We start from the raw sequence: 25,379 nt of genomic DNA, 5'->3' as shown, positions 1-25,379 counted from the left end.
TGTGACTTCAATGGATAATGGCTGTGAAGTTTATAGCGTGGTGTCTGGCATTAAGTGAGTGCTCTGTGAATGTGGCATTAATTGTCATCATCCACATGAGAGCTGTGAGGCAGGCAGGAGGACGAATAGCTAGATCTGTGTCTCAGCTGGCCCATTACCACGTCTGCCTTGAAGGCCACTTCTCCTCACTCCTGAGCCTGTGTTTTGTTTCTATAGTGGCATGTTAATAAGAAGAAGGAAAGAAGGGAGGGAGCGGGGGAAGAAAGGGAAGGAGGGGCAGGAGGGAGGGAAAGAAAGGACATCAGGGAGAAAAGAAAGGGAAGAAGGAAGGCTTGCCTGGCAGGACAGACACCTAGGATATGGCACAGAGAAAATGACAGCTAGAAATCCAGAAATTATATATTTATTTGCATCAAGTCCTAGCTTCCCGGTCTGCCTTCACTAGTCCCTCAGGAGTCTAAAATTTGAAAAAAGAAAAAAGAGAGAGAAAAAGAAAGCATTCCAATGAAACTAAAGACTGTCATTTCTCTTTTCCCTCATGAAATATAGACTGAGGATGAATGAGTCCATTTGGATAGAATGGGATCCCTTGGAACGAATATCTGTGGTTGGAACTGCTCCTTGAAAAGTTGTGTAACTCTGTCTATCATGCCATGGGTTTTGAGCATTGGCAATAGGCTGGGTGCGGCATGAGATACAGACACCTAACACAGACAGCCACGTCTCTGAGCACGTACTCGGGCCAGGCACCAGGCCAGGTGTTTCAGTGCACTATCTCACTCCTGCCTCACAATAACACTGCAAAGGTAATTGTAAGCCTGTTTACAGAGGAGGAAACCAGACCAAGAGGGGGTGAGGTAATTTGCCCAGGGGCATGCATCTTGTAAGTGGCAGAGCCAGGAATTACACCCATGCTTGTCACGCAGCAAAGCCTGTTTCCAAAATGCAAACCTTCTCCAGATCCTTACATCCTGCTTGGCCAGCGAGGACATTTATAGAAGACTGCAAAACTCGGGAGTTGCTTCTGCAGAGAGTGCCGCTTTGTGTAGGCACTTTGGGTGTGTTGCAGCATATCATTTTTCTAACCACACTCTGTGAGGGAAGCATTGTTATTCCATTTCTCAGACGGTGAAGCTGAGGTGCAGAGGACAGGTTGATTGCCAGAAGGATAATGGTAGGACAGCTGCTCAGCTGTTCAAGGGACCTTCCTGCAGGAAGGTTATTAGGCCTTAACACTGAGCTGGTGGGGGCTTATTTTCTCCTCCTGGTGACTAACAGTGAAAGCATTAGCAGAGAGTAGTTAAGAGTAAAACCTTAGTCCAGTGGCTTTGGCTGCAGTCCTCACACAGGCTCCAGTGAGTCAGTGAGCCTCTGCTGGTTAAACTCAGCCTCCCCATCTGGTAAGTGTGAGGAACACTCGTGCTTATTTCAAAAGGGTGTTGAGAAGATTTGGTGAGTTAAAACTTAGAGCACAGCGTCTTAGCAGGCACCCTAGGCATTTTAGTCATCCTATGGTCCTTGTCATCATCATAACCATCATCACTGGGCCTTAGTGTCCAGCAGTGTTGGGCACCTGCATTAGCCAGCCAGGATGGAGGTGGCTCATGGCTCACGGTAACATGAGAAAGCCCAGGCTCACCGCCACTAGCTGTTTTACCCTAGGTGAGCCACTGGATCTCCTGAGCTTTCACCCACCTCGCAGGGAGGTCCTGAATTTCAAATGAGATGATGAAAGAGAAACCTTCTGGCCAACTCTGAAATGGACTGGGCATAGGAAGAGTCTGTATTGCTAATTCATCTTGAAGTATTTTTCTTCTTCTTTTTATTAACTAAAATTCACTCACATATGTATACCTCCATGGTACAAGCAGAAGCCATTCAAGGCAGGCAAGGCAAGAGTTGCCCTGTTTTGCTCGCCTTGACTTTCCCGGTCTCCTCCCCCAGAGGTCACCCGACGTGCACCGGCCTAACCTACTTTTATCGCACTTGATTTCTTTTTGTGCATCTTTTAATGTTTTGCCTTTCCAATGAGATATGTGGCCAAGTGGTTGAAGACTGGGTTCAGAACTCAAACTGCCTGAATTTGAACTGCGGCTCTGTCATATTTAACAGGTATGTTGTTTATCCTTTCTGAGTCTCAGTTTCTTCCTCTGTAGAGTTAGTTACTAACTCAGGTTTTTGTTGTAAGGATTGAGTAGATTAATGCAGCAAACATGCAGACAGCACCTGGCACTTGTGGTTCGCAATGTGTGTTCACTAGTAGTATTATTAGGTAGGCACACTCATGAATACATGGGTCATAGCTGAATCCTTGGCACTTAGCCCTGATGCCTGATACCCATTGTGACTGATAAATAGTCCTTATGTTGGTAAAAGAATTCTCCATTCATTTGTACCTGGGGATGCTGCTAAGGAGTGGGAAAGCTTACTAGAAAGACTACTAAGATAAGAATAGCTTGTGCTACTTGAGCATTTACTCTGCACTTAACAGGCCCTTTATGCTTGATATGTATTGACTTACAAAAGCCCTAAAGGATACATCTTATAATTATTGCCCTCATTTTACTGGTGACATGGCAGGTTAAGTCTACTGCACACGGTCACACAGTCAGGATCCAAGCCCAGCCAGTCTGGGCACCAACCGGGAACTCTTCATTTCTCACCAACCCTGCCTCTCCAAAGGGTTTCTTCACTGGCTTTGCAAGCAGATGCTTCATGATGGGCCCATAACAGTCACCCAGAGGTGTTCCTGCTTGTCTTCGATGTGACTTGCTCTTCAACTCTCTGAATATATTACTAAATGGTGAATCTAATGATGGAGGATGTAATGAATAGAAGTTGATATTGCCTCTAAGAAGAACGTACATACCAGCATGGCCCTGACAGTTTCAGAAAAGTGTTGAGACTTTTTGGTGGATTGAAGCTTGTCTGGCTGGGTGAGACTGCTGTCCAGAGAAGCACATCCCCCCTTTGAGCCACTCCTACAGTATGGGAGAATATATTCATAAATGACATGTCTGATAAAGGGTTGACATCCAAAATATATAAAGAGCTCACATGCCTCAACAAACAAAAAGCAAATGATCCAATTAAAAAATGGGCAGAGGAGCTGAATAGACACCTCTCCGAAGAAGAAATTCAGATGGCCAACAGGCACATGAAAAGATGCTCCACATCGCTAATCATCAGAGAAATGCAAATTAAAACCACAATGAGATATCACCTCACACCGGTAAGGATGGCCACCATCCGAAAGACAAATAACAACAAATGTTGGTGAGGATATGGAGAAAGGGGAACCCTCCTACACTGCTGGTGGGAATGTAAATTAGTTCAACCATTGTGGAAAGCAGTATGGAGGTTCCTCAAAAAACTAAAAATAGAAATACCATTTGCCCTAGGAATTCCACTCCTAGGAATTTACCCTAAGAATGCAGGAGCCCAGTTTCAAAAAGACATATGCATCCCTATGTTTATTGCAGCACTGTTTACAATAGCCAAAAAATGGAAGCAACCTAAGTGTCCATCAGTAGATGAATAGATAAAGAAGATGTGGTACATATACACAATGGAATATTATTCAGCCATAAGAAGAAAATAAATCCTACCATTTGCAACAACATGGATGGAGCTAGAGGGTATTATGCTCAGTGAAATAAACCAGGTGGAGAAAGACAAGTACCAAATGATTTCACTCATATGTGGAGTATAAGAACAAAGAAAAAAACTGAAGGAACAAAAAAGCAGCAGACTCACAGAACCCAAGACTGGACTAATAGTTACCAAAGGGAAAGGGACTGGGGAGGGTGGGTAGGAAGGGAGGGAGAAGGGGAATAAGGGGCATTACAATTAGCACACATAATGTAGGGGGTGGGGCACGGGGAGGGCTGTACAACACAGAGAAGACACGTAGTGATTCTATAGCATTTTACTATGCTGGTGGACAGTGATTGTAATGGGGCATTTGGGGGGGACTTGATGATGAGGGGAGTCAAGTAACCATGATGTTGCAAATGTAATTGTAGATTAATGACACCAAATTAAACAAAAAAACAAAAAGAGCTTGCCTACCATCCCAAACTGTGGAAACAGCAATGCAGAGTGACACCAGAGTGCTGAGGAGAATCTGGGAAGAACTAAGCAGGAAGGAAGCACATAATCCAAGGGTCTTAACGAGATTTCCAGTGGAGTCGGGGTGAAGATGGTCAACCCTCTAGGAGCGGACATGAATCATCAGCTCAGGATAGTGTTCAGAATTGTATCAGCAGCTGATAGGTCAAAGACACCCACCAATCAGAAAGAGCATTTCCCTGGAGAACAGAACAGATGAATGACCTAGAGCCCAGCTGTACCAGGATGTAACTACTGGCGCTCAGACCAGGGACTAGGTAGTTTCCTACCTCCAAAGTTTTAAGAGAGTCTTAAAGGGAAAGGAATGTCTAAGGCAGCACAGGAATTTAGTAGCAAACGTTGAGAACAGAGTCTGGACTCTTGGCTCCTCTTAGGGTTCTTCAATCAGTATAATCTACTTCCTGGTCCTTATTGCATACCACAGGAACAGAGCCAAGTGGAAACTGGTAATTTCTCAATGTGACACTGAGCAGTAAGATAATATGCCCTTTTCTTAAAAGCACAAATCTCCCCACATATACTAGGGCCATTGTCTAAAGCTGTTGTTGTTATTTATTAACTGCTTAAAGTTAGTACTTTCATATGTGGTCCAAGTCAGTCAACGGTCTGTATTCTCCCAGAATTAAGTGGCTCTTTCTCTCTGTGTGTTCATTTTTGTACTGTTGCCCGTTGACTTCACTGTGCGCCACTGGTGGTTCTCTGTATCCATGAGTTTAGGAATAGGTTTGGGGTACTGTGCAGTAAATCTACAGTTGTCTGGAAGGACCTTTCAGATTCCTCATTGCTTTAGTTTATTGAAAAGGTTAAGAACATGGGCTTTGGAGGCAAGCATCCCTGGTTTTTCATTGTTACAAATAAATGCAGTGTTCTGACGCTCCTTTTTCTCCTCTGTAAAATGGAGGGAATGATATTACCTGCCTCTTACAGTTGTCATAAAAATCGAGTGATACAAATGTACAAGCAAACAATAAATTTGAACTGTTCGTGACAAAGAATATAATTTGAGAGTGAAAAATCATGGACAGCTAGACCTAAGACCTTGGCACAATGCCAGACACATAACTGATAATTGATAAATAATTATTGAATGGGCAAATCAATTACCATCTGTAAGAAGAGAAGCAGCATTATAGTGGAAAGAATATTGGTTTGGGAACCAGGAAACTAGAGAATTCTCACCTGGGGGGAATGGTTTGGGTATATGACTTTGAGACAATCCCTTCTTCTCTGTTAGTCTTCATCTGCAAAGAGGGAGTACTAGATTTTATTAGGCTATAAAGCACTGCCCACTCAAAGAAAAGCATCTCTGCCAATAGGCTGGCATAGCACCTACTAACAGCGTCCCCATTTGGCACATGACACGGTAAGTAGCAGTACAAGGCTACTTACCAATGATCGTGCTGGCCGAGCGGCTTCAAGATGAGATCCAAGAGAGAGAGTTTCAGAGGAGGAGGAGATTAATTCTGATTTGTGCGGGGCATGGGTATAAAGTTGCCTAGAAGAACCAGGACTTTCTTCAGCTGGATTTTAAGAATTTGAAGGACTCAAACGAAGGTAAAATGAAAGAACCAGGACATTATTTTGAATGGCACATGCAACTAGGAGTGCCAGAGGTCTCAAGGAGTTCACGAAATCCTCCCTGAGCTCCAGCTCACAGAAACCACAGAGGGTTAACCCTGTGGGGATCTCAAAAGGCAGAAGACTTAGGTCTCATCCTCCAGGAGCTTAGGGTCTGGCACAGAAAGGAAGACAAGGGCATAAATCCAACAGTAAAAGAGAGGAAAATAGCTCTGGGAAGGATGTATCTTAATGTTTGATAACGAATAATGTTATGGAGAAGGTGACATTTACACTAGATCGGAGGAAAGCACATAGGTTAGAGTTTTGGTTTGGATGTATATCTTCTGGCTAGGTTATTTGGGGTAAATTGCTCCATCTTTCTGAACTTGAATTTTCTTATCTTTTGAAACAAATAGAGCAAAACCCATCTCATCAAGTTGCTTTCAGAATATGTGCCCACAGGTCCATTCATGGGTATGGAAGGTGCTCCACAAGTCAGGTTATGCCTCACTGGCATAGACTGAGTTCATCAGAAGGCATTGCAGGATTAGTTTCCCATGGAAAGGGCTTCACTGAAGAATAATTAATTGCACGCCTTCAATCTCAGTTGGTACAAAAAGTGACCAATTGGACAATGATTCCGCAATTTCTGGGAAAAAACAGGAGTTGAAAGCATTGTCCATTATGTGATTCAAGGTCTCTCCTCAAATAAGCCGCAAGATACATTTGTCCTGGAATTAAGTGGAAGCAGTTATCAAATGTTTTATTTTCTGTTAAACAAAACCAGTAAAAGGCACCCAATGAAGAGAACGCCCACCATTGCCCATTTCTGATTTCTCACAAAGCTTCCGCTTCCACAAGATTATGGAGATACTTCCCTGATTCCAATTTAAAACAATAGAAAGATTAAAGGTAGATTAAAGGCAGGCCAGCCAAGAGGTTAAAAACGTGGACTTTGGAGTGAGGCCAACTTGATTCAAGTGTGCCATAGAATCTAGCATGTTGAGCCACATTTTTTAAAGAATCTGCAAAATGGGGATAAGAAATTGTACAGATTATAGTTCCAAGGACTAAATGATATGATATATGTAACCACTCCAGATACTGTTTCTCATAATATATTATAGCTAATTATTATTATTACTAAAAAGAATAAAAATACAATACTAAAATTAAGTTACTTTATAAATAAAAAATGCAGTGCCAGGCAACATTCTTCATCTTCAACTAAAAGTATAGATATAAGAAATGCCCTGGGTACCTGAGATGGACAACCTGATACTCTCCGCATGAGTCAAAGGACAGAATTGGTCTAGAAACTGCTGTTTCAGCTTCCTAGTCATAAGCATACAGGAAGACTAAGAGAAGATTCCAGTTCATTCCAGAGCCATCCACTTGTGGACACAAAAGGTTAAAAAAATACCGAGGAAAAAACCTTGAGCTTGCCAGCTCCACCTTCAGCAAAAGTGGCCCCTCACCCTATCCCTCCAAGCCCACCTCAGGCAAACAAGATGATCCCTGACTCCCTTTTACTTGTGGTTTTGTACAACAGGCAATTATTAAGTCACAGATTTAATGTTTTTCAGACGGAGATCAGAGATGCTAAGAAATACTCAGGGCTGAGAATTATTTTTTAACATGAGTTAAGAAGATAGAAGGATGGACAGGAGCTGCTGAGCAATTCCAATAAATTGGGGTTCAGATCTACCTCCTAGTCCTGTAGAAAAAGTCAGAACTTAGTACAGTGTCTAACACACAGTAGGCACTCAACGTGGGCAAGGTGTCATTACTGCTGGCATGACTCTTGCAATTGTCAATGCCAGTATGTATGTTAAATTAATGTAATCAAATGGCTGTTGCGAAGAAAGAAAAGAAGCTAATGTTTCTCTAACATCCATGGACGTAGGTACTATCACTGTGCAACACGATATCCATCATCTCTCTTAATCTCTCAGATAACCCCATGAAATCCATACAAATGAAAAACGAGATTCAAAAGGTTAAGTGATTCTTACTAGCCTGTGGAGCTAGAACACAGAGTGCTAGATCCAGATGGGATGGGCTCTCTCTGATTTAGGTTTGCTCTTTTTTGTTCTCCTACAAAGTGGGGTGTCTGTTGGACCTGCTCTGTAGACTGGCTATGAAGATTAGATGGGATCTTTCCTATGAAAAAGAATTTAAATATGGCTCGGAACATAGTGCATACTCAGTATGTAAGCTGGTGTTAGAATTGTTATTTCTTAAAGACAGGATTTGAGTCCAATGTCTGCTATTCCTAAATCTACATTTTTTTTCTAGTGACCCTCACTTAGGCAGCCAGCAAACTTCACGGTATTGTCTGGTTGACCACAGATACCTCATCTGGGAAAGAGGAGGCTGACAAAATGAAAACAGTTTGTATTTATCAAGAACCTGACTTGTTCATAGCACTGAACATACTGGCATCACATGAAAAACAAATGAAGCATAAGAAGAAAACAAGTATATACATATATCTATATATCTACATAGATTTACAGATCTCTTTCCTTCTCCTCCCCTCCCCTTCGCTCTTTCTCTCTTTATCTATAATACATATAAATATATAACTAAATTTAATTGTTCTGAGCAGGCAGCTGTGTCTAAAGCACTGGTCTAAGCATTTGGTGAAACTCAAGTATGAATGCAGCAGAGCTTCTGTAGCACATGGAGAGAGGAGACAAGCAGGTAGGTCATTAAGTGTGTAGTTGGCTTTGGGGGTGTGCCCAGAGAAATTCAGAGGAAGTTCTATGACAGCCCAGAGGAGGGAGCCCATCAGCCTGGAGGGGGAGGGGTGTGGCAAAGCAACCAGCCCTTGAAGATCCTTGCCCTAGAAGGGTTCTTTAATCTTGGAGGAAAGACATAAACAGGACACCAAAAACAATTCAAGATCCTATCTAATCCAGTTCCAGATTCTACCAGACAGACAATGCTTGCCTAAGAATTCTGAGATGAGAGTAATCCTTCTGGATTGGAGTAAGAAGTAGATGGGGCTGGAGCTCTAGATGAAAGCGGACAAAAGCCTGAGGAGCTGTAACATTTAGATCCCTGGGAAGGGAGAGAGGGCTCCCATTTATTGAGCACCCGCTACATGTCATGTTGCACACTGTCCTCAGGACAGCTCCACAATAAGGTCACTGAGACACAGAGAAATAAGCAACTTGTTGAAGGTCATAGGAACCCAGGGCATGATGCCTCTGCAGTGTGGCCTCGGCACCATTGTCAGTCCTGCAAACCCCTCTGGAACTTCAGGGATCCACTTAGATATTGCTCCCCTAACTTCTAGTAGACCTGATACCTTCCCTGGAAAAATGCCTTGCTTTTAGTTATTACCAAGTATAATGAATAATGACAGAGTACATCTGAAGAGTAGAAGGACAGAAGTATTTTTGTTCTAAAAAGTAGTTTTTAGGACAGAAATCCCCAGAAACAAGGAACTCCTTGGATGGGAGGTGGGAGGGAATGGACCAAATATGGGGGTGATTAGATGGGATATTGCCATACTCCAATAACTAGGGGCTCTACTACACTTCAGATTTGGAAGTGATCTGAGGAATCTTTGACTCCTCTCTTTTCATTTCACATAAGACCAAATGGAGGTCAAAGATCCCACATAGGTCAGAATTAGGACCTGAGTCTCCTAACTCTCAGATTATTCCTCTTTGATTATAAATGATGAAAGGAGAAGGGACAAATCCATGAAGGATCAAGGGGTGAAGTGAAAGATGGATACAGCATATGGTGTATTATTTACTACATATAAATACATAAGAATGTCAGACATTGGCCAATGATTAGGGTGGCTAATGAACCAAGGGTTAAAATTCACACCGTCCTGTTCACTCAATTAAAAAACACATGCATACACATATACATATGTATGTACATACATGTATAAAACTAAGAGTGGCTCCAAGACAGGGAGGAGAGGGGGGATAAAATAATAAATGTACGTTCAGTGAAAAGACCAATGAAAGGCTTTGCCAATTGCTCCCAGTGCATTTTGGGACTGAAGTCAAGAAGCTGAAGGAGCAGAGACTTAGATCTCTCTGTCCTTGTCTCTTTGTGTCCACTACAGAAGAGACACGAAAAATTTGGCCTCTTGGACTTTTTTTTTTTACGAACCTAAGGGACACTTGGTACTGGAAAACAGCAGTAGAATAAATGGTATTTGTATATCACTTTTATAATTTACAAAGTGTTATGCTCCAGTATATATTTTGTCCTCAGTATGAATTCGTGATACAGATATTCTCATTGTAAAGGGAAGGAAGAGGGTTAGTGAAGTAAATAAAGGGACTCCCTTAGGGCAGAGCATTGATTCGTGTTGGAGTGAGTGTGGACTTAGAATTGTAACTCTCGTATCCTGACTCTTCGTGGGAGAGTTGACAAAGTCCCAAATGTCTAGGAATATTCAAAACTATTGAATAAATGACTTAGAAGGCCCTGGAAGATACACAGTTTCCAAATGCCTAACTGCCACAATTGAAGTGAATTAGTAGTCATGTTCCAACCTCTAATGGGGAAAGAAGGGGACTCTGTGAGATATAATTTAGGTAGTTCCACAGAGGTCTTTTAAATTATTTTATTGAATGCCAACCTTATGACTTTTACAGATGACTTGGAGTTGCAGAAAGTGGAAGATTTGCTTAGGCATATTCCTTATCCATGACATTGTATGCCAAAGAGCCTCTTCTTTCAGCCAATCCCTGGCACCACATTTAGGATGTAACAGCATTTTCATTTCATATCTGGAGAAACTGAGTTCAAACATTCTTGGCCTAAGACTTATATGGCAAGTTCTTCTCACACCAAGTTCTGAATCTGGAACCTTCTATTTTCAGAATGGTGCCATTATCCCTGCATACCACATTCTGGTTTTATAGAGGGGATGTCTGAGTCATTTGCTCATTCTACAAATCTGCATAATTTCACCAACACATATTCTCCACTAGTGTTCACTCTCCCTGAAGCGTGCAGGAATGATCCTAGGGCTCAGGAAGGATCTGGAGCAGCCCTGAGGACAGGAGCACATGAGAAGGAAAGACACACATTAAGGGAGTTAATCTCACCTCAGCCTTCTAGCCCGCTAGCCACATGCAAACCTCACACAGCGTATCTTTATCACTCCATTATATGAACAGACTGGTAGCCAATAGTTTGTACTCCACCACTGCTAACTCCTTTTGGTTTATTAAAACATTTGGAGGAAAAGAAAAACTGTTTTGCCATAAGGGGGAGCTTTTGAGTTCTGTAAAGAGGGGGAAAAAATGAACAAAAATGTATTACATATATGTCCCACTTCAAAAAGATATACAAAGTAGCAAATGGTTAGACCCTTACCTGTGACTTAAATAACGTCAGAGGACCTGAATTTCTTAGGTTGAAAAAAAAAAGGGCGCTTTCTTATTTTTCTGTTATATGCAACTAAAATAATTTCTAACAACCAATAGAATATTTTTAAGAATATTCAGGAATATTCAGAGACCTAGTTGTGCTGAGCCTATAGCTTCAGAAAGGCAAATGCCTCAGAAAATGCCTTTCCTCTGGTTGCTTCGGAGGATTCTGTGAGGACCTTGGAGACCGTGTGGACTAGCTGAAGCCAGCAGCACCCGGGGCTCGGGGTAGACGGGGGCAAGTCCATCACTGCATAACTTCAAGGCACTTCCAAGAGGGAAAAGGAGAAACGAAGAGAAGGATCAGGAAGGCAGAGGAGAAGGGAGAGGAGGAGAGAGGAAGAGGGAGAGAAAGGGAGTGGAGAGAGAGAAGGGGAGAGAGGAGAGAGGGTGAGAAAGAGGCATTACCAAAAAATGGGAGAATCAAGTTTCAAGACTCTTTCTCTGCTATAGAGAAGGATGAGGTTTACCAGCAAAGTGCAAACTCGATCCTGAGAGATTTTCCTCCTTAAATAAATAAGCAAACAAACAAACAAATAAATATAATAAAGGGAGAGGGGGTTGAAGGAGGGGGGAAAAACAAGCAACAAAACAAGAACAGGAATGTGTGTTTTGAGCAGGAATGAGGAGAGCTGGGAGGACCGTAAGGGGGTGTGTACAGAATTTCATTAAATTGTTACTTTAAGATTGTCTTCTTAAAAAAAAAAAATAGGGGGTGGAGAAGCAGGAGCGAAGGAGCGAAGGAGGCAAACGGCAAAGTGGAGGAAGGCTGGGTAGCTCGGCCTCTCCAAACCGATTGATTAGTCATGATCCCCGCAGTTTTAACAGGGACTCATTCAATTGGGAAGGTGGAGCGCTCGGGAGCAGATTAGCATACGCTTGTTTACTCATCTTCTGAGGGATTTTTCCCCCCTCTTTCCTTTCATTTTGTGAAGAGGGAGGGAGGGGAGGGGGGACCGGGGAGGGGGGGAGAAGGGGGCTGTGGCTTGTGTTATAAAGGACGCAAAAAATAAATAAATTAGAGCATCTTTTTGGGGGGAGGGAATTCAGCGGATCAGTGTCTTAGAGGCGCTTTTTTTTTTTAAGAGCGAGAAATCATATAAAATAAAATGAAATAAAACAAGGAGGAAGGCAACCAGCTGTTAAAGGGGGGAAATAAGGCAGATAAAGGAGCGGGGAGAGAAATTAATTGCCAACCAGGAGGAGTTAGGCTGTATTTTTCAAAGGTGGGGGAAGTGGAGCGCACACCTTGAGGAGGGAAGCGAGAAAGAAAAGAAAAAAGCAAGTGGAAGGGGGGGCTCGCCCAAGAAGGGTGAAGAAGCGAAGAAAGTCGAGGCGCCGAGGCTCCCAAAGCTGGCAGCTCCGGGCGGCGGTGCAGGGGCGAAGGGGGGGCGGGGGGGACCGTCGGACATGCGGCTCTGGAGTTGGGTGCTGCGCCTGGGGCTGCTGAGCGCCGCGCTGGGCTGCGGGCTGGCCGAGCGCCCCCGCCGGGCCCGGAGAGACCCGCGGGCCGGCCGCCCCCCGCGCCCCGCCGCCGGCCCGGCCACCTGCGCCACCCGGGCGGCCCGCGGCCGCCGCGCCTCGCCGCCGCCGCCGCCGCCGCCGCCGCCGGGCGGTGCCTGGGAAGCCGTGCGCGTCCCCCGGCGGCGGCAGCAGCGGGAGGCGAGGGGCGCCGCCGAGGAGCCGAGCCCGCCGAGCCGGGCGCTCTATTTCAGCGGGCGAGGCGAGCAGCTGCGCCTCCGGGCCGACCTCGAGCTGCCCCGGGACGCGTTCACGCTGCAAGTGTGGCTGCGAGCGGAGGGGGGCCAGAGGTCTCCGGCGGTGATCACAGGTAGGCGAGGGCGCCCGGGCGGGCGCTACACCGTCCCCGCGGCCCCAGGGGCGCGGGTGCCTGGGCGCGGGGGGCGGGCGGGTCCGGGGCTTGCGGCCGTGTCTGTGCGGGAGCCGCCCGCCGGCTGCGCGGAGGCAGCGGGCGCGCTGCGAGCCTCGCTTTGCCCCATCTGCCGAATGGGCTCACTCGCAAGGCGTCGCCGCCTAGCCGCCCCGAGGGGCGCCGGGAGCGCTGCTGGCGGGCCAGAGACCCGCAGTCAGTCAGGGCTGATCCCTGAGGAGCCTCGTGCAAGTAAACCGTGTTCGGGATGGTCAGACTTACTGTCCCCGTTTGGAATGGAGGGGAGGATGACCCGATTGGGATGCATGTGGGAAGAGGCTAGGGGACAGCTGATTTCCTTGACTTTTTAATGGAGGTGAACCCCTAACCCTTCACTTGGCCTCCTTGCCCAGAAAGCCTCAAGGACAAGGTGGTCGTGATTGCCAGGACTTAAAAGTACTCGAAGTGCCCCGAAGTTGCTCTCCGCTTGATGTTTGCTTCTGGGATTCACCCCTTTCACCCCACTCCCCTCACTGGCTTCCCATGTCCTCGCTTTTAAAGCCTGCTGCGTGTCACTTGGGGCCAGGGCGAAACCTGCCTAACGCACTCTCCCCGCCAGCCCTTCTCCGACTCGGCTGCGAAACGGGGCGCTTTTCTCATTTGGGACTTTATGAGCCCGTAATGAATTTGAGTTCTCCCTCCTCACCCTCCTTCTCTCTCCCCTTCCCCGTTCCACAGCAAAGCCCATAGTGAAACCGGACACTCGGCGAGGGTTGCAAACCTTAGAAATGCTCCAGCATCCATTTTTCCCCCTCTAAATGAATTTGTGACAATGCCTTTCATAAAACTGGGGAGGGGGGTGTGGAGGGGGGAGACGCTGGAGGAGCGAAGGGAAGTTTTGTCTCTTCTGGCCGGGAGATCCCCTTCCTGCACCAACAATCTCGCCGTGGCCTGGGACGTCTTAAAGTGAGAGTAGGGGTTCCCCCTTCGCTGCGGCCAGGAAACGTGTGGAGGCGTTTCTCGATCCCACCCCCTTACACACTTTCTTAGAAGGGAAAGCTGTGAGCTCCTCCGGCAGTTCTGCCCCTTGCTATCTTGCCAGAGACTTTCTCAAAGGTTGCGCTGACTCTATCCTATTTACATGAAGTCGATTTTGGGGGACCCAAACTCTGCTGCTATAGCAAGAATATGTCCTTAAAGTCTCACGCTCCAGCTCCCAATCCAAGAGCCAGAAAGTGACTTTCCCTCACATCTGACGTCATCACGTTTTTTCTCTTTTTGTCCCCCAGGAACGAGAGGGAAACTGAGCCCATTCACTTTTAGCCCCCCAGCCCTGGTGGCCCAGAGCGGGGTATGAAACAGAGTAGAGGAGAGATGTTATTCATAGTAATGATGATGAGGGGTGGTAACTCGGGGTTGCAGGGTATTTACTTCTGTTTCCGAACCTAGGGAAAGCACAGAGCCTGCTGCTCGGGGATGATTTTTTTTAAATACGTAGATTTGATTTTTCTTAGTGTTTACCTGTGATACCAGTGATTTGGAAGGCTTCCCCTCCAGCAGGAAGAGCCCCAGGGGTTATATAGGTATCATCAATGAAAAGGTAGCAAAATGCATTTAAATATATATATATATATTATATATATATATATATATATATATATTATATATATATATAACACCTGGGATTCCACAGGAGCCTGCTTTATAAATGTCTGTAATTCAGACAAGGAACCTCTCTTCACACACATTCTCCTGAGCACTCATTCACTCTCTCACACAACGATTGTGCAGTAAAATACTTTAATTGGTTGGGGGATGTTAGGTTATTATTGCTTGTATAAAATGCCTGGTCCATTTTATGTGTGGAAATAACATTCCTCTCAAAACGAAAAGAAAGAAAGAAAAAAAAAAGGCACTGCTGTCGTGTAGCGCCAGAACGCCAGGAGCTTTTCTCCCGAGGATTCTGGTGGATTTTTTTCCCTCCCCTAGTTGAGTCTGAGCCAGATTTGGCGGTGTGTAAACACCTGGCCCTGAGCCAGAAAAGACTCATTCTGCGTATCCTCCACACGGTACAGACTGTTGGACTAAAAAGAACCTGCTTCTCCTTGAATTAAAAGGCAAACAAACAGAGGTTCTTTGCAGAAGCACTTTTTCGGCTCCTTTCTTTGCGTAAGTTCGGGCTGGGAGAGGCAGAGCCGAGGTGGGCAGCTGGGATGCTGATGCCAAGCCACGTCCTCTGGCTGTGACCTCGGGTGCCCAGTTTGCTGCCTGACCTCCGCCGGCTCCCTCTGGCTGGGCGTTGCCACTTTCCTAGGAATCCCTGGTCACCTATCTGGAGAGAGCAGGCGCATCTCAGCAGGGACAGCGATGCTATTTCAGGCAGAGGGTTGCTGCCTTGCTGTCAGGCCAGGCTGCCTTACAGCACTCTTTGCTGCAGGATTCAACTGGGTTTCGTAAAGGTCTAATTTTACGGTGCTGTTAACCGGGTCTGTCGTCTGGCAGAGGCAGGCCTTGCCGCTCCTGGTAGGCGGGCTGTGCTCCCAGATCTGCCCGGGATGCTATTTCTGCCCCGGTTCAAACTTCACTGACACCAGTTCAGACAGGCACTCGGAGAGGCAGAGGGAAGGAGTGAAGGAGCCGTTTGCTTCTGAACCTCAGAAAGCATGCCTTTTATTTTTCCAAAAGGGAAGAAGAAAAAAATAAATAAATGTGTCCACATATATCTACATTAATAAATAAAAGGAAAGCCATATGCAGGCAAAAACAAAGCCAAAGTTAGAAAGTACTGGTGTGCAGGATTCTCTGGAGGTCCCCCCAGTGATGGGTGGTTCCTTTAAGGCTACTGTAAAAAGGCTCCTCAGAGGTTACCCAGTCCAGTGCTCTCTGTGGCCGAATAGGGAGGACAGATTGGGCAGGGGGTGGCTGATGACACAGCTCCTCTATGGCAGGAGGAGGATTTAATCCAGGGCATCCTGACTGCCAGGTCTTACCCCCCTTCACCATTAGGATAAGGCTTCTAATAAATGCCATCACCTCTCACCCCTCACGGACCCACCACCCAGGACGGCCTTCAGCTTACTGGCACGGCAGTTTGGGCTCCCTTTCAAGTCCGGGGGTAGGGGGAGCTTTCTGACACAACCCTTTGCTTTCATACCATACCAGGCAGGATCCAGACCCCTGCTCCTCATCCTCAACAGTGCCCACCCTCCCCCAGCCCTCCAGTGTGTAAAAAAGAGAAAGAAGAAGAAAAAGAAAACAATAGATTCAATTTGCTCTATGGAGCAGAGGCCCTGAGCAGCAGTTAATCTTGTTAAAGTTTCTCCTGACCTGTTAGATAAGTGAAATGTGGACCCCACAATTGCTGCCCTCCTTCCACCCCCAGCCTTTAGTGGCCCAGAATCCCTGCTCAGAAGAAGAAAGGGATTTACCTGAATCCCATCCAGAACCTTCACTTCCCACACTTTTTTCTTTTGTTTGAAATGTTGGACTGTTGAGTTTGCTGGCCACTCAGAGGAGTCTTTTGATTTCCTCTCTTCTGCAGCCCTTGTTTCCTGTCACCCAAAACCCCAAAAGAGTACCTGTGTTTTCCCAACTTTGGAATCGCTGTAACAGGGAAGGCCAGGTTCTAAAGAGTCCATGTATTAGCACGCTCCCCCCCAACATTCCTAGTCACACCTGGGCTCTAGAGTGTGCAGTGGTTAGAAGCCAGTTTTAGTAGTCAGGTTACTGAAGTGAGAATCCACTTCTGCTCCTAACTGATTGTGTGACCTTGGGCAAGCTAGTTGACTCCTCTGGGCTCCAGCTTCCTTAACTGCAAAGTGAAGGTAGCACAAGTACCTATCTTGTCACATGGGCTCACATGTGGAAAGTGCCCAGACCTGGATTTGGTGCATAATAAGCACTCAATAAACTTCATTCTTATTATTGGACATGATTTTCTGAAGATCTCAGCCTTGGCACTACAGACTTGAGGACACTTGAAGGCAGGATTGAAACCAGCTCTTTTTGGGTGCCTTCAACACCAGCAGTGTGCTAGGTGCTTGCCCTATGCCTAGGAGTTTCACCTTCACAAACACCCTTGAAAGATGGGCACCATTGCCTCCATTTTACAAGTGAGGAAATGGAGTCTCAGAGAGTGAAGTGACTTACTCCAAAGTCCCATGGGTCGGGTAGCTAGAGCCCAGATGTGAACTCACATCCCAAGTGCCTGTTTCCTCTTCAGCAGTATTTTTGAAGAGAGAAAAAATGACTCATGTCCTCTTCTTTAGTCCTGCTATGGAACATTTCCATTCCTTTCTGCCTCTCTGTGTACTGGCCACACACCTCCAGAGGCTGAAAAATAGGTATAAGTCTCACCTGGAACCCTAGGTTTAACCTAGCAGATCAGTTTTTATTTTCTTGTTAAATCATCAAATAGGCTGTGTTTGGCATGTCTGTTACTTATCACTTGCTGTGTGATTTGAATCAAGTCACCTCATCTCTCTCTCCTTTGGTTTCCTCATCTGTAAAACTGGGCATAATGATATCCAGATATCATAGTGAAATAAATATCCAGAATGTACCCGGTGTGGTGCCAGCTCACATTAGGGACTCAGTCAAGGTAGCTGGAGCCAGTAAGTAATCACGTTCCCTTTTCAAGTTTGCTAGCTTGGCCTTCAGAAGTGGGAGCTGTTTGTGTACTGTTAGGACTTCCCTTGCTGAGTTGCTGAGGGAGACTCTCTAGAATAGACAGTGTATGTAGGGAAACAATTAGATCCCCTCAAGTTCCTTCCTTGCATTTTAATTTCCTCATCTTTGACCTGCTGGGATGACCCCTTGGTGGTAAGAGCCAGAGAAAGTCCTGAGCCACTGGACCAGTGAACAGAAAAACCAGTTGGCATTGAGGGGGAGAGTGCACCCTCAGGGACAGAAGGCCTGGGCCACGCAGCTCATTGTGCAACAGGGAAACTGAGGACCAGAGTTACAAACAGGGGCTAAGAGTTAAACTATATTCACAAACTGCCCCCTCTCAAAAGGGACTAGGAGATCATCTGGTCCAGTAGTTCCCATCACTGGAAGCACTTGGAATCATCAGCTTTTAAAACATCCTGTTGCCCAGGCTGCACCCAGGGATTCCCATATCATGGGTCTGAGGTTGGCCAGGGCACTGGTGTCCCAAAGCCTTCTCAGGTTTTCAACCCTTCTCAGGTGATGTTGGAGGGACCAGCAGTAAAGAGAATCAGGGATCTGGTCGAGGTCCCCATGCTCAGCAGATGGGGAAACAGACCCAAAAGGGAAGTTGCGTTCCCTGCTTACTGACCTGGCTAGTGGCTGAGCCTTGAGAGGAATTTAGCTGTTCCAATTTTGAGTTGCCATACACCGGGAAGGACCCTGCTTCCATTCTCAGTTCCCCTGCTAACCCCAAAACTCTAAATGCCATGACCCCCTGCCATTCCATTTTTCCAGGGCCAGTTCTGTGTGTGTGAAGCCACACTCTCTCTTTCAGGCACTTCCTGTAAAGTGCTAACATTCCTGTAGAGGGGATAACATATTGAACTCTAGGCACTTGGGTTTTAAATGATCTAAGTGCTTAGGAAGGGAGTCTCTCTGAGTAGGCAGAAGGAAAGCTCAGCTCTGAGCCATTCCCCACTTTTCCCTGGACTAGTCCTACAGGAAGGGATGTGTTCCTATTATTTCAACATCCCCCTTACCTTGAGACCACTCTGAAACCAGCACTGGCTGCAGGTGTCTCAGATGAGGAAGAGAGGCAATCCCCAGGCATCCCAGGTGAGAGGACTTACCCTACAGCCAGCTCGTACTTTTTCTACCTATGGCCAAGGGCTCACCTGCTGCCCTTTCTCTGGAATTTAACTTCCTTTCCCTCGATGTCCCCATAATCTTTCTTCTTGCTCCACTGAGGGCTCTGCTTCATGCCTTGATGCACTTACCAGAAATACTTACCTGAACACTGACTTGTGGATTTTTGTTCCTTGGCTCCTTTGGGAACCTGAAGCTGGGACTCAGGAGCTCTGAGTTCAAGTATTGGCTTGGCCTCCTCTGAGCTCTGTGACCTAGGCCCTTTGACTCAACCCCTGGGGCCTCCCCAGGGAGAGTTTCAGGTGTGGTTACATTCAACATCCCCATCTCATGAGTTGTCACGGGAGCCAGGTGAGACAATGACGACAGAAGCTCTTGGCCAAGATCAGAGCCCGGTTCACATGTCAACAGTGGTAGAAGCCAAAATATGAGATCTGTAAGAGATTTCTGCAGTCAAGGTTATTCCTGGAAAGGTACCTTTATTATCATTATTCACATTGTAAGTGATAAATAGTGATCAAGTTAGCAAATCTTCTCATACCCATGACCTCACTGGAGTCCTTTGATGTTTGAACTTCACAGGTCTGCTGCATCCTACTACTTACTTGCTGTGTGACCTTGACAACTTAAATGCTCCTCTCTGGGCCTCAGTATTCTCAGAGTGCACAATGAAGAGTAGGGATAGGAAGGACATGGGCTTTTAAGCTGTGCCCAACAATCTTAGGGATCCCATGGGAAAATGCTGACAGTAAGGTCTTTGCCTCCCCCCGTGTCGCCTTCACTTTAAACAGCTTATGTTGTGTGGTTCGACAAGATTCCATTAGAAGTAGCAAGTTCCTCAGGTACAGAGTTTGAAGGGACGTGGATTGGCAGTAAGGAATTATTGTTCATTTTGGTAACGTGTGATAAGGATGGTGTTACTATATATTTGTAAAGATCCTAGTCTGCTAGAAATGCATACTGAAGTACTTTTGAGTAAAATTACATTCTGTCTGTTTGGTTTGTTTAAAATGCTGCAGAGAAAAGCAAGGTGTTGGGGGAAGGGTAGTAGATGGGAGATTGGCAGACTGATAATAGTTGTTGAAAGCAGGTGACAGAAACAATGGCCTCAATACATTTTCGCCTGTCCCTCTGTGTTTGATTGAAGATTTTCATAATAATTTTTTTGTAATTAAAAGAGTTTGAAAGCCACAGGGGGCGTTTAAGTCTTAGATCTCTGCACATTCTATGACTGATAGTTTCCAAATGCCGAGGTGGCCACTTGGAGAGAATTAGAGACCCTTCCAAGGTCACAGAAAGTCAGGATGCAGGCCAGTCTTCAGACCCCAGGAACTCCCTCTGTACACTTATAGACTCTGCTGACCAACCATCCTGGGAAAGCTTGAAGGGAAGAAAAGAAAAGAGGGGCACCTAGGAAGGGCAAGGAGGTGCAAGTGGGGCCTTTCTGGGCAAAAAGAAGCTTTTGAATGAGGATGTTATTTGCTGTATGTTACCGTCCCCCACCCTGAAGCCTTTCGCATCCCTGCTGCCAGGCTTTGACTATTCGTCATGACCATTCAAAACATACATAAGCATGCACATCCATATGATGGTACATATACATGTGCATGCACTCACACACACACATTTCCACACACCCCTGTTTCTCATTTTCCTAGCTCCTTGTTTCTATTTCCTATTGTCCTGGGAGTCTTCTAGAACCTTCTAGAGCCCTGGGGGAATGATCTGCAGTTGCCTAATCTCAGGAAGAGCTGACACCATCAGGAAATAGGGGAAAGAAGTGTTGTGTTTACTGAAGAAGTGTTCTGAGTGGTTGATCACAGGACTCAAGAGTCAGACTGCCTGAGCTTGATTTCCTGACTCTCCCACCTGTTAGTTGTATGACCTTGAATATCCCCAGACTTCACTTTTCCCATCTATAAAATGCAGATAATACTAGCTCCTACTTGATAGGGTTGTTTTGAAGGTTAACTGGGCCTCCATGTGGAAAATGCTTAGTAAAAGAATCTAGACCATAGGGAAGCACCCAGTAAATGTTAACTCATTGGCATTACGTGTGTCCACCCCTTGCCACACATTATTTCCAATTCCCTCAATATCTCTGAATTAGACATGTTTATCTCTTTTGGCAGAGCCAGGGATTGCCTTTCCCTCCCTAACCACTCAGGAAGAATATATTGCCATCATCCTCACATAAAAACTAAAATGAAAGACAAAAAAGTAAATACATTATTGTTTCATATTACAAAAGCCACATGTGCTCATTGTAGAGATCCTAAGAACTACAGGTAAAAATACAAAGGATAAAGTAAAAATGTCTTCAGTTCTTGCCCAGGTATTCAGCAAGTATTTAACAAGTTCCTGCTATGTGACAGGGACAGTTTCAGGTCCTGAGTACAGAACAGTGAACAGAAGAGGAAAATATCCCTGCCCTTGGGAAGTTTATATTCTGGGATGCAGGGAGGAGGTGGAGACCAAGAGTATAAATAAGTAATCAAATATATCACATTATGTCAGGTGAATATTTATGAAGAAAAACAAAGTAGAGAAAAGAAGTCTGGGAAACCCTGTGTTAGGGTCAGGTTGCAGGAGGAGTAAGGTTTAAGTGGGGTGGTCAGGGGAGGCAGTAATGAGAAGGGACCTATGAGTGGACCCTGGGCTACGAAGAGGGGGTTGTGGTGTACTGGAGAGGGAAGGGTGGTGGGCTGGGAGGAAGATTCTAGACTTGTTAAGTCAGCCCTTGCTCTGTGACTTTGGGCAAGTCACTTTCTCTCTTGGGTGCAGTTTTCCTCATCTGAACAATGTGGGTAGGGAGGAATTTATCTTTGTCCTAGAGATCCTTCTAGCAGAGATCTTGGATTCTGTCATCCTCATCTGGACTGTCCTAAAACATAAACTGTGAAGTTGGCAATAGTTCAGTTTTCTTCAGTTTTTTGGTGTGTTTCCTCCACTAGGTGGTGCCGGTGCCCGTCCCCCTTAGGGGCCAAGCGCCCACACACCTGCATCCATTCCCCCTGCCACACTGATTCTTGAAAAAGGACATGGTATTTCTCTTGCCAAGGTATCACTGACTGATAACAACTTAGAATGGTGTTCTTCCATAGACATATATATTTTAATGTCTCCCCAAAAGCTTTGTAGGAAATAGCAAAGTGCTAACCAGTAGAATTTCAGTCAAAGACTGACTGAAGACATTATTTAGGGAATATTGGGTCTTACCAATAGCTGGAAGCCATCTCATTAATAATATTGCTAATAATAGCTGCTGTAAATATCCAAAACTCACTGAGTGACCTTCCCAGTGATGATTTACTTGGGTAACGGTTAGTGTACTCAAATTTCATAACTTCTTACCGTACAAACAGCATTCCAAGCAAGTTCTTTGGCTTCAGAGTAGACCCCTGGCCTTTTAGTTCTTCTTTTTCATTTTAATCAGATCATTTCATGAATTAAACAGTAAGACTCTGGAGTCTGTAGACATCAGCCTGTTTGCCTTCTGAGAATCCCCAGGATTGTCGTCAGTCCTCTTGTCCCCTTCCCTTTTCTCTCTCTTCCTATTCATTTACATTGGCCACTTAGGCTTTTTTTCAAACAAGAGAAAAAAATTTTGTTTTCCAGAAACCCAGGGTCAAAAGAACCTGGAAGAGTAGGGGAGGTACCCTGTTTCAATTTTAGGGAACTGAACGAAGTCCCAGGTTCCACTTCATTTGGAGGAAACTGGGATAGAAACTTTAAGAGGCTGGTGGAGGGCCCAGCTTGGGATCCAAGAATGTGAGTAGGGGGGAAATATGTGACTAAATGTAGAGCAGTGGCTGAGCCTTTTGTCTTTAAGAAGCTGTGCTTACCACCCTTGTAGTCAAGAAATCATTCCTGCATCTGACACATTCATCTTTCCTTAGTTCCACCTGCTCTGTAAGCATGAAATGTGGCTCGGCAGAATATGACCAAGTGCGTGTGTATAGAAGGGGTCATTTCCGCCAATGAGATCGGAGCTCTTTCAGCTACAAATGCTGATGAGAAAAAAGAGAAAGATATGATAACAGGCCAACCAGGAACAAGATGGCCTCGCTCTAAGAGATGCAGAGTACACAGAAAAGAACGAAAATGAATATATACTGTGCTCTGTGCTGTGAAGTAGTATTCATGGACATCCAAGGAACCAAGTTGTGTGAGTCAGAGGATTCATCTAACCATTCATTCCAAAGAGGAGAAACGGAGGTTTGGTGAGGAAAGTGGCCTGTCCAAATCGTTGACCAAGCTGGGAAGGCCCTCTGCTTTCTGGTCTTAGTCCATAGCTAGATCTGTGTGTTTTCTGCCTGGTACCCTTTCCAATGGAGTAATTACCATCTCTCTGCTCATAAGTATTATTTATCTCCAGACCCTGCTGGACTCCAGACTCACAGATCCAGCTCTCCACTGGAAATGTCAACATGCACTTGAAACTCAACATGTCTAAAGCCGAATCATCTTTCCTCCAAAATTCCTTGTGTCTTCATCTGGTGTTAGCCGCTGCTCTAGATATATCACCCACCGTATCCAATCAGTTATCAATTCCTGTCTATTCTGCCTCCTGAACATCTTATCTTAAAGCCAGTCTTCCCTCTTCTTAGCTTAGGCACTCTTCATTCTTGCTTTGACTGTTTCCCTAGTATTGTAATGCCCCCTTCTCTGAGCCTCAGCCTCTGCACTCCCTTCAACCTATCCTCTGACCTCTGACAGATCATTCTAAAACGCAGATCTGACTCTGCCATCTCTAGCTAGAGACTCTCCAATAGTACTGGAGTTATATGAAGCTCCTCCAGATACCTTAGGCTTGTTTCACAGCATTTTATCTGTAGTGTGCCTGTTATATTCCCATGCACCCTTTGGGAGAACACTTAAGCCTCCATAGGATTCTACTCAAGGTTCCCGACTTCAGGAAAGCCCTCCCTGATTCTTCCCCACCTCCCTTATTTGTCTTTCTTAACAGTGCCTTCTGCATACGTACATTAAAACACCTGGAATTCTTTATCATATTTAATTGTATGCATATTTGGGGTCATCTCAACTTGCCCACTGCCTAGCACAGTACCTGGCTTACAAAGAAGCAGTATGTATTTTTGTTTAATGAATGCATGACCAAATAAGAGAATCAGCTAAATATCTAGTGATTCTGGGAGAAAGAGCTTAGGAACCTCAGGCATGTTGCATTACGTAACCAAAGCACATGACCTAGCCCATGCGTCACACTCAAAAACGTTACACAGTGGTTAATTCCATTTCCCCTTAAGCAAAGAAGTCAGAAGGGAAAAGAAACCTGGCCTTCCAAAACAGAGTGGGGAGGGAGCAGTGCATTTAAATGCCTCCTCAACTCATATTTTGGCCTCTAATCCAAGCCACATTTTAGCCTTGGTCTCTCCCTCTCAGCCCCTCGCTTCTTTGCAAAGCATTTGTTTTGTGTGTGCCCTGCAGCACATAATCCCAAACTTCGCTCTCCTCTCAGATTTCCCCCTCTCCCCCTTGCCAGATTCTTACTAGACCCCGAGTATCCTGGCAGTCATATCTGTTGTCTGGGTTTGCATCAATTTTTCCTCTTTCCTGATAGGGGGGCTTTCCGTCTACTTCCCTTGATCCTGTGAGACCTTGGGTTGACCTCAGGATCTGGAATCCTCTATCCACTGTTTATATACCCTTGGGGGAGAGTATGCATTCTCAGCAGTAATAACAGTAATAAAAGCAGCTAGCTTATAATGAGCACTTACTATGTGCTGACACTGTGCTCAGTGCTGCACTCTGAACCGTCTGAATTAGGGTTAGCAAGTTACATGACTCACTGAAGGACACACAGCTAAAGGGTGGTGGAGCTGGGGTTCAAATCCAGGCCAGTTTAATTTTATGTCTACCCATGGAGCCTAGCACATTGCTTGGAACATGGTGGCTGTCCAGTAAATGTTCCATGAATATGTGAACAATGAATGAATGAATGAATGGATTGATGGGAGGATGATGATACCCCCAGTGGCAAATGCAAACATCTATAGATGGTAGAACAAAAAGGGAAGCGAGAGAGATGCACAAAAATTGTGAATGAACATTATAAGATTTCAAAGAGATTGGTGACTAAATCTCTTTGATATGCAAAATGTTTTTATTTGCAGGTGAATTTCAAACAAAAAGAACCATTTATGTACACCAGAGTATTTCCCACCTTTAAGCAATCTACTAGGAGATGAACACATTTCAAAGATGCTCTGTGCCAAAAATGTTTCTGTATTCCTTTTTTGGGAATCAGAGTCTGTTGTGTGTTCCCCCCAAGTATGAGCAACAGAGGAGAGACACTGTCATCCTCTGGGGAGGGGCCCGATGCGTTCTGAGCTGAAGCTGGGGCATACTTACGTGATCATGCTGCATGGACTCTGTGGTTCTGAGTAGGAGACTAACTCTGAAGGAACAAGGCTGATGGGTAATGAGCTTTTATTGGAGCTGATTAAGCCTCCGTTAAGCTTTCAGGATGACTTCTTTACAGAGCAGCCCCACTGAGTCTGATTACATCTGATCCGTGAAAAACAACAAATATGATATCTTGTTCAACCTTTTCCCAAGGACATCAGAGTTTGCTTTCTCCAATC

General features: G+C 45.4%; 1 protein-coding gene across 1 annotated transcript in view; it reads left to right on the top strand.

Moving 5' to 3' along the window:
* The first annotated feature begins 12,136 nt into the window (after positions 1-12,136).
* The window catches only part of PAPPA (pappalysin 1), a 229,524-nt gene continuing 216,281 nt past the window's right edge, over positions 12,137-25,379 (top strand). Inside the window, exon 1 of the mRNA XM_037027516.2 lies at positions 12,137-12,936. Coding sequence (XP_036883411.2) covers positions 12,516-12,936 — 421 coding nt within the window. The 5' untranslated portion in view covers positions 12,137-12,515. The remainder of the gene's footprint in view (positions 12,937-25,379) is intronic.

The sequence above is a fragment of the Manis javanica genome, chromosome 2 (genome assembly GCF_040802235.1).
Source record: "Manis javanica isolate MJ-LG chromosome 2, MJ_LKY, whole genome shotgun sequence".
Taxonomy (NCBI): Eukaryota; Metazoa; Chordata; class Mammalia; order Pholidota; family Manidae; genus Manis; species Manis javanica.
This window is presented reverse-complemented; position numbering and strand designations above follow the sequence as displayed.